This window comes from Pyrus communis, chromosome 2 (assembly GCF_041283825.1).
Source record: "Pyrus communis isolate YQ-2024b chromosome 2, ASM4128382v1, whole genome shotgun sequence".
Classification (NCBI taxonomy): Eukaryota; Viridiplantae; Streptophyta; class Magnoliopsida; order Rosales; family Rosaceae; genus Pyrus; species Pyrus communis.
The window spans coordinates 21803194-21813465 of NC_142566.1; the positions used below are offsets into that span (position 1 = coordinate 21803194).

General features: G+C 34.1%; 1 protein-coding gene across 1 annotated transcript; it reads left to right on the forward strand.

Annotated features, from left to right (window-relative positions):
• Positions 1 to 5780: 5780 nt before the first annotated feature.
• On the forward strand, positions 5781 to 9849 carry LOC137747520 (zinc finger CCCH domain-containing protein 6). Its single transcript, XM_068487648.2, has 4 exons — positions 5781 to 6196; positions 8014 to 8217; positions 8342 to 8466; positions 8558 to 9849. Exons 1-4 carry the CDS (start codon positions 6131 to 6133, stop codon positions 9648 to 9650), a joined length of 1488 nt encoding a protein of 495 aa, XP_068343749.2. The 5' UTR covers positions 5781 to 6130; the 3' UTR covers positions 9651 to 9849.
• Positions 9850 to 10272: the final 423 nt, after the last annotated feature.

Consider the following 10272-nt stretch of genomic DNA (forward strand, 5'->3'; position numbering starts at 1 on the left):
TCGTGTCATGTGAGTTGTTCTTCTTATGCAACCTATTTTCCTTTAGGCTTTAGATGTAGGATTTGAATAAACTAAAGGAAAATCAAATTTCGAAATTAAGAGAAAGTGTGCATAAAGTGAAGAGAAAAAAAAAAGGTGTAAAAATTTCTTATCTATGCCTTTATTTTCGATAAATAAAAATTGGGTAAATTACATTATATCCCCTCAGGTTTAAAGTCGATTGCAACATCATACAATATCTTTAAAACATTTTAATTTCATACATTTACTTATCATTTTATTTCAATTTCATACATCCGTTAGAAAATCCGTTAAGTTTCTAGAGATGATTCAAAATTAGCTTCATTTAGGATTGTTTCGGTATGAAGCACTTGTACATGTAAGTGCTTCTACTCGTTTAACTAGAAGCGTTTTTACTAGGAACATATGAGATTTTTTATTTGAAAAAGTATATAGCATTTTTATGATTCATGATCACTTTTAGAAATGTAGTTTGAAATGATTTATACATAATTATTTCACTTATTGCACATAGTGAATAATTTGCATGACAAATGTACATTCATCGTGTTGTTTCGTGTCAATGATTAAAGGTATGTGCAAATTTTTGTTTACTTGGTTGTATTATTGACATGGGACGACAAGGTAATGGGATCCACATTAAGTAAACCATTAAGTGATGACGTGACAAATATAGGATTCACATTTGTGCTGACGTGGCTGCCAAATTGTGCCACGTGGCAAAAAAAAAAATTTCTATTCATTTAAAAAATAATAATTTACCCTAAAATAATTAATTAAAGAAAAGTTCAAAAACAAACCCTAAAACCCATGTCTTCCTCAACCCACATTCTCCCTCTCTTCCACTCTCTTCACCTCCCCTCCCTTCTCTCTCCTAGAGACCCACTCCTCCCTCTTCACCTCCCCCACCCACCTTCTCCCTCTCCTCAACTTTCTTCACCTCCCCTTCCTTTTCTCTCCACAGATCAACCTGCACCCAACACTAATCCCCAAAAAATAAAAAAATGGACAAAGATCGACCAATTATGGGGACGAAGGCCAGACAAAGCCCATCACCTCCTCCTCTCCTCCCTCTGGTAACCCGCTCGCACATCGCCACTTGTCTCACCCCTTCCTACGCCTAGAACTCCCGCTCCATCAACAACTCCAACGTCCTCGTCAACTTCGCTGTCGAGATCCTCGACACCTGGCTCAACACCTCCATCAAATTTCTTGTCCGGCCTCCGATTTCAAACTCTGGCCACCCGAAATTGAGTCATTTCGCGACAACTCAATCCAATGCCCACAATTGGGCTAATAAAATTTTAGGGATTAGGGTTGGGTGTAGGTTGATCTGGGGAGAAAGAAGGGAATGGAGGTGAAGAGAGTGGAGGAGAGGGAGAAGGTGGGTTGGGGAAGACATGGGTTTTAGGTTTTTTTGTTTTTTTAAAAAAACCTTTCTTTAATTAATTATTTTAAGGTAATTTATTATTTTTTAAATGCATAGAAATTTTTTTTTTTTTGCCACATGGTAGAAATTTGTTAGCCACGTCAGCACAAATGTAGATCTCATATTTGCTACGTTATCACTTAACAAATTTTCTAACGGGTGTATGAAATTTAAAGGTTTTAAAGATATTGTATGAGGTTGCAATCGCTCAAATTTGAAGAAGTAATATGTAATTTACCCATAAAAATTTGTCATGTCATGATTTGTCTTCTCACTTTATTTGAAAAAAGCTAAACCAAGACATGGTTCTCATGAAGGAGAATGACTTGCACGCTGTGCTGTGGTGCCATATGCAAATGAAACATGTCTAAGTTTTTTTGTCCATAAATTTTTGTTTTAATAGCACAAGACGTCACGTGTTATTATACTATGTCATGTAAATTGTTGTCTTCATACACGCGTAAACTCTAGCTTAATGCATTTTTTTTAAATTTGAAACAAGGAAATTTAGTATGATATTGAATAACACGCCTAACATTGAAACAGCTCACCCACGTCTAAAGCTCAATTCCTGGTCCAGCAATAAAAATATATATAACCCCCTAACATAAGTCGCACCCAAATAAAAATAGATTCACCTCCCCTGTATAAGTACTAAAGCCAAACCATAAAACATAAAAAATTAACAAAATAATATCATTAGACGCATCTAAATTATAAAAGAAAGATATTCAAATTCAAGTGCAGAAAATGAAGTACACAACTAATTTACGTATGTAAACTCAGATCTCCTCCCTTTGAAAATAAAAAATTCATTTACCAAAAACCCTTCCCCCACCCAAGGAGAAAAAATTGTCGGTGAAGATAAATATAAATTGTTAATAGAATATTTTGTTATTATTATAGTCAACCTTTGACTCCCTCTCCCCCAACGATATTTGGAATTTCTTTGACAATCGGCATTTTTGTGGAAATATAAAAAAGTACAGAGAAAAATATGAAAATTGGGGTTAAAGTCTAAACTTCCCTTATATAAGATAATCTCTTAAATTTGAGTTAAAATTGACAAATTTAGATGATATTTCCTATATATCGAAGAAACTTTTATATTTCGTCTAAATTAGTGTTTGACATTTTCAAATATTTCATTTTCTATTATTTCATCCAAAGCAATCGATGTCAATATTGATATAGATATATTTATCGATATTTTATCGATATTCCTACTAATATCGATTTTTTTAAACACTGCCCTCAACTATATATCCCACATTCCCAAAGTTCGAAATTTCTAGACTCCGAGTTTCTGCCTATGCATCCTAGAGTCCGAAATTTCACTCTCCCTAAACTAATTTAATAGAAATTTTAAGGAGTGTGTTGCGTTCTTTATTTGCTGACAATGATTCAAATAGGATTATACGTGGTTCAACTCCATAACTTCCATCTTCATTGTACACAATGTACAATGTTAGCTTTCTTCTGCATCGACCTTCTCTTCCCCTCTCATATTAGAATGTAGTTTGATAATCGAAACAATCTATTTTCTAAATTATCTTCTTGAAAGAAATACATTCTCGAAACATTGTTTAGACATAAAACTATAATCATAAAAATAACTGAAAATTTGATATTACCCCTTGAAACTATATTTTCCTCTACTAAAACCCATCTCCTTTTGTTTTCTTGAATAAAGCCCATTGATTACCCTCCAATTAAACAAATTCTTTAATTAAGTTTGACTTTTCAAATTGTGTATTTTTCGAATGCCTAAACTACCCCTATTAATACTTGGATGGGGTTTTTGGATCAGTTACTTGGTATATCCATTTAATTAATTTTATATATTTTACAAAATAATTCATGCCATTCATTGTATATTCAATGTATTAACTTTCAAATTGTTATAACGTGCCAATTGAAAAATAATAATATTAATTTCATAATTTTGTGCATTAGATATATAAGTTAATTTACCTACCAACACAACAATAAACCTAAAACAGCTTCGGCTAATATTCCAATCCCTAATACACAAAACAAAAGCTATATGTTCCGCACAATTCTTACCTACAAAATAGTCTAATTTACCTATTACATCAAACCAAAATTTAAAGGGTCTAGTTTACTTTCAAAATGGTCTAATTTACCTACATGATTTATGTGCATTAGATTAAAAGTTTATTTAATTGCCTACAAGCACAAACCCACAACATTCGAACATTATCTAATATCACTAATTTTTTTTATATTTTGGAATAGGTAAATTAATTTAAATGTAGGTAAATTAGTATAATATTAATAAGTAGGTAACTTAGTATAATATTAATAAGTAGGTAAATTAATTTAAATGTAGGTAAATTAGTATAATATTTTATAAGTAGGTAAATTAATTTAAATGTTGGTAAATTAGTATAATATTTGTACGTAGGTAATTACATGATTCAAAATGCAGGTTTATTAGTATAATATTTTATAAGTAGGTAAATTAATTTGTATGTAGGTAATTACATAATTCAAACAATATTATTTTTTCCGTACAAGATTGTTTTTCTCTTTTAAATTTGGTAAATTAATTTATATATGTTGCTAATATTTATGATACAAGAAAGGTAAAATATCCATATGGATTTAATTGCTCATCATAATTAGGATGAGTAATAATATTTATTGACCAAATTAGGATTCTATGGCATAAGTTGTAATTGTATTGTAATAGTTGGTCATATATTTGTTTACATGGTAGGCTATTTGAAATTTGGGTTTTATTTGAATGTTTAAATTTAGATGAGTTTTTATTTGGAAAATAGGAGTTTCAAGGGTCTATATCTAAAGAATCCTGAAAATAAACGAACATATTCTCTTGATTACACATCGAATACTCATGATGAAGTCAACTGACATAACTTAATCGATTTTTCAAAGAATGATGATTGGAAAATGACCGTTTCGATCATTACATAAGACACTACGTAATACAATCCGGAATCCACTAGTCAGCTAGAAACTCCTTGAGTTCGTGGCTTCATGGTCTTAGCTTATATTGGGCCATATAGTTAGTACTATCAAGATGGGCATTGGCCCAATAAGCAAAGTTCATGTGATAAATTAATAATTTTCACATTCTCATTTTTATTTTCACGTACTTTTATCGTGCATGAGAAGGGAGAGGGAAGTGCAAAAATCTCTTCCCTACCATTCATAACCCAAACCCCATTTTTCCTAACAACAAATAAAAATTAACTGATGACACTTAATTTTAGTGGTAGAAAACAATTATGCTTATACATTTTGGTGCGGGATTTGTCCCCACTGATCCTCATTTCTCTAACAACTAACAATTTAATTCATCGAAATTAATGTTTGTAAAAATAAAAATCAACGAATAAATTATCTAATGAGTTGGTTTTATGGAAAATATTATTGTCTACGTGGTGTCTTTGACGATTAATTTTAAGGAAAATAACTACATAAGTTTAATTAAGGTATTTTCCTTAAAAAGTAAAGGATAGTACAATGTATTTTATCCCATCAATAAATATGGAATTGTAATGTGTTTTACCAGATTAGATTAACCAAAATACCATACGAATTTGTAAAAAATTTATAACTCAATCAATTAAAACCGTATTCATGCACTAAATTATGCATTCGAACTTCTCATTCTCTAACATTGCATTAAAAAAATAAAAAAAAGATCACACCATCTAATTCTAAGAAGAGAATCATAATAATTTTTAGCCCATTGTGAGGTTAAACTTAGTGCAGATAATATCGTTTATTAAAAATTTTTTTTTTCTAAGAAGTGAATGATAATAATTTTCAGAGAAATACTAACGAGACTCTTTAAAAGTGCGACTCTCCATAAAATTTCTTTCACCTCATGTTTTTAGCGCAATATTTTATTATATTAGCACATAAATTTACCAAAAACATAACAAAGAATCTATAAAAAGTTCCACTTTAAGAAAACTTCCCTAACGTTTCTCTTATTTTTAATCTCTCTCCCTTTAGGGAGTCCTTAACCCTTAAGGAAAAAATAAAAGAAAAACTAATGAAAATGACTTGAAAACTTTGAGTTTTAATGATAAGGACAAAACAAAAGGTAAACTGAATAGTATCAGGATTTACTTTTTAGTGTAAAAATATGATTTTTTATTAAAATGAACAATACCGTAGGCTTTTTTTTTGTTAAAACTTCAAAAAATAAAAGAATCCTTAACCTAGTCGCTCAAGCATCCTCCTAATTCATATTCCTACTCCTTCCAAATATAAAAATCCAAAAAAAAAGAAAAAGAAAAAGTGAATAACGTGGCCAAAGGGCCATGTCAAAGGGCAGATAAGAAGTAGCGCATTCTCGCGCGTCTTGCCAAATAGGCCGTCATAATTGAAACCTGCAAAATTAGGATAACCACAAGACAAACAATTAGCTGTCTCTCACCATTCCTGACGCTTCCCGAAATCTCCCCCCACCATTCGACCTCCTTTATCTAACACCACCAACGCATACACACCCACCCCGCACTCGTTAAGCGACGCCGCATCGCCTCTCTTCCTCCCCGCTTCAGAAATTAGGGTTTCAAGTTCCCAAATCTGTGTAAATCGGACCGGTAAATTTACGAATTTGTACGAAGGATTTTGTGTAAATTTGAAGCGTTTTTTTTGAGATTTGAGACTATAAGAATGAATTTGAAGCGGTCGAGGAAATCGAACTCCGTATCTTGGGCTTCTGGAGCCGATCTTCGTCAGGTATAATCGCCGATTCTTTTGAAAGCTTTGTTCTTTCTTTCGATTCGATTTTTTTTTTTTCTGTTTGGCGACTGAGAAAATACGCCATCGATCAGTTTTCTTTCCCTTTGATTATTTCCCCAGATTTAATGAATATAAACTATGACTCTTAAATATATGATTGATTGAAGCTTGCTTCCCGTTGTTAATTTTTAATTATCGTATTACTTGTTTGGATTAATTTCTAATTGGATTACCAATTTAAAACCATCACCAGAAACTCATTGGACCAAAAAAAGAAATTTATTATTGGATAAAAGCTTGGATTAATGAGAATATCAAGGCCCAATATCCAAATCTTGTAAAAGATTTAAAACAAGATGTTAAAAATCAACAGAGTTATACCGTTAATCAACGGGTTTAGAACAAGATTCAACATAATTATAACATGATTCACTAGAATTAAGTTGAATTCGTTGCTACGAAATCTATCTCGCTGGAATTGTTTAAATAGGCGAATGATCGTTGTGAAATTGTACTGCTGTTTGGTATGTTTAAGATCAACAGAAATTCTAAGTAGGATCATCATAGTTATTACAAGAATCAACAGGATTAAATCCTATTTGATTGCTCTGATGTCTATAATTTATGAGGTCACATGGTCTTACCGTACACAACGCGTAATACTGTTACGTGGTGTTACAATCGGTGCATGTACATTTGTTAAAACTTTATGCTAAAGTAACCCGTAGCCCACCACGTGTTATAATTTGGGCGGATTGGTTAACCAAACAGTGAGTTTATACACGCTTGGTCCACATGGTAGGCGATGGTGTAAACATTAGGTATCATATTAATGGATATACATGTTTTATGATTTGGATGGATTTGTAACTTCTTGTGGCGGTATTATGGTCACATTTGAAAATTTCTCAAAAATGTGTAACTAGGTAAACCTAATCTAAGATCAACAAGAGTCACACGACGTATTGTTGAAAGTTTAAAACTTCAGATCCCTTGGAGTTGGGTGAGAATACTGTGTGCTTGTCGCTTCAAGTGGCATAAACCTATTTTTTAAGGGGCACCTCTGTGGGTGCCCCTTAAAAAAATAAAAAATAAAAAAAGGTTATATTAATATACATCAATGGTAGGATGAAAATTTTCCTTAAAAGCGATTTTCTGTGTATACTTACAGCATACATAATATCTGAACAGGGTTTCAATATTTTGAAGAGCGAATTAATAGTTCGGTTAGTGAACTTTTGCAGAAAACGAATTTTGATTACCATCAAACAATCTACATCGTCTAAATCTAGAGGGACTGTTGGAATCAACTCTTTGCTAACAGTTACGAAAACTAAGGTCATACCATCAACAAACGGGGGTTAAGGTGTTTAGGTTTTAGGGTTATAATACCATCCAAAGGAAAGAATGGTTTCTTTTAGCTTCTGATTGGGGTTCAATGCATACCAGTAGAAAGTTTGATGAATGTGGCAACTTAGATGTTGAAAGCAAGAACATGTGATCTGTAAACGAAAATGGTCAGTGAAAACATGTAAACTTTCATGATCAGACAGGTATTACCTTGATGCTTGAATTCCAAGATGGGGCTGGCTTGAAGTTTGCAGCACGTTCCTGAAGTAGAATGTATAAATAAATGCTTAACCGTCGTTTCAGCGTTTTCCTGCTATCGGATGCTTTTCAAGTTTTTTAATGTGATCCTGTATACATTATTTTCTTCGTGTCAAAATTTATCTTTCTAATATTTTGTGGGAAATGTTACCGAGTGTTTTCATTCATATGTTTGTTGTGACTAACTCAAGTTTTCCGTTGAATAGGTAAAGCTGTTCTCTTCTGAAGATTATCCTGTCGCTGTTGGTGTGAAATATCAAAAGCATCTTCAACCAAAAGCGTCATATATGTTGCGGTCAGTTCCTACGGAACATGTTTCCCCCCCTGGGTTTGAACGGCCCGTTTCTGTGAGCCAAACAAAAGTGGAACTACCCCCCATTCCTCGGATTCAATGGAAATGCCCTTCCAAGGTGAGTAGGCGTTAGATATTTTCTAATTTTTTTTGTTGAAGTATGCATGTGATGAGAATATCTGGTCTTTAGTCTGAGTCGAACTCTTCATTTTAATGGTGTTACGTTTATTTTATTTGAACAGTTTGTCGTGAATGACGCCTGGCAAGTAGCAGCTGGTGAGGAAAGTGAGGAAGTCAAGGCTCAAAAGTTGAGAGGGATGAGAGTGCTCGAAGCTGGTTATCCTCGTCTTTCTGCAATTCCCCCAAAGTAAGCATTCTATCTTGCATCTCGACGTATGTTTCATAGTCTTTATGTTCTCTTACATAATTGAACCTGATCATTTTTCTGTATTGTACAGCCCCTCTGTTTCTATGGATGTGAAAGCTGCGCGTTATGACGATAGCCTCACTCCTTCAGTCCCCCTTATTCCAATTGAAGAAATGGAAGAAGAGTCCCAGGATTTACCATCATCTGATATGGAATTGGATTCCGATGTAGAATGTCGGCCACCAGCCTTGCCCCAAGGTCTGTCGGCATCTCGGGGTCCAGCTTCAAAATGCAATCCTCCTCAGCAAATTGCCGGTGATCAACCTTCACTAGAAAACTCACCTAGTCAAAATGCCGATGTGACTGCTGCTGCTTCAGTCGCATTGACTGCAATCTTGAAAAGCGCTGAGAAGGGAAGTTTGATTGATACTGATTTGCTCATCAAAATTCTAAATGACCCGAAAATGATCCAGAAATTGATTAACGAACCCGGATCACTGGCGAATGCAGAAGTTGCACCAACGAACTCTTTCGCTGCGCCGATGTCAAAGACAACAACTCCATCAGTTCCCTCATCTCTTCCAAAATCTGATATGCTAACGACTGCAGGTGGAAAATTCCTCCCAATGGCAGGTACAATGAATGCTATCTCTCTTCGACCAGGTAATGTTCAAACGTCCGGGTTGAACCAACCCGCACCATCACCACCTGTGCCCGTCCCCCAATCCAACTTTGGCATGCTACCTAGGCAGCCAAATCAAACGCAAGCACAAACCCCCACTTTAGGTGCAATGACGTATCCGAGCAGAGCTCAACCACTGGCGTTCCTCGTCAAGGAAGCGCCGCTCCCGACCGCGAAGAATATGAACTACTATAAGAACCTCATCATGCAACATGGAGTGGAAAAGCAAGAAATCCAGGACCCCTTTATTGCACAAAAACAAATTGGTAACAAATTTAATCTCTTGAAAGACATGAAAATGGTTCAAAACTTTAAACCCGGACAAAAGAAACCGAAGAATCTGAAACAATGCAAGTACTTTAAGGGTTCCAACGGATGCCGTAACGGCGTTAATTGTAAATTCCAGCATGACGTGCCATTTGAATTGGGGAGTGGTAATTTTTTTGGGGGCCATATTGCAAAGAGAGCGAAACCCGATGGGGTTAATACCTTACGGATATGAAAATCCTGTGAAATTTGGACAGTGGTTTTTAGTTTCTTTGCAGTTTTGTTCGCTGAAACTTGGGGCGGTTGGGACACCAAGAGACAGTGTATAGGGGTAGTTTCGAAATTTCGTATTTGAAGGGAACCACCGTGTAGATGTTTGGCATTTGCTGAGGCAATTTTATGAGATTAATGAAAAGTTAGTGCTTTTATTTTAATGATGCTTGTTCCACAAGGGAATGATCCATAAGCCGTGTTTTTATTCTAATGGGGTTAAACCTCATACTTTACCATGTTAGTCGGGTGACGGGCAGAGCCTAGTGCCTAGGAGTCTAAGCAAGGGTTTAGACAATTTTTTTTTATTTTATAATTTTAATCAAAATTTATACATAACATATTTACTCATACCTAAGTAAAAATATAAATTATATACGAATACATAAATTGCAAAATATAATGACATATAAATTATAAAGTATTAAAACATACTGAAAATATGAGGAACAAACATATGATGAGTGCTCATTTGATATTTGGTAAGTTTTTTACAATTCACTGGAAAGATAAAATCAACATGAAAGTAATTGATCTTTTGTCTAAGTGAGAGTTACAACATAAACAAGTGAGAGATTAATTGAGGT

Coding starts and splice junctions, on each gene's coding strand:
- LOC137747520 (XM_068487648.2), top strand. CDS start 6,131: ATGAATTTGAAGCGGTCGAGGAAATCGAACTCCGTATCTTGGGCTTCT. Junction 6,197..8,013: donor CTGGAGCCGATCTTCGTCAG/GTATAATCGCCG, acceptor TCCGTTGAATAG/GTAAAGCTGTTCTCTTCTGA. Junction 8,218..8,341: donor AATGGAAATGCCCTTCCAAG/GTGAGTAGGCGT, acceptor TTATTTGAACAG/TTTGTCGTGAATGACGCCTG.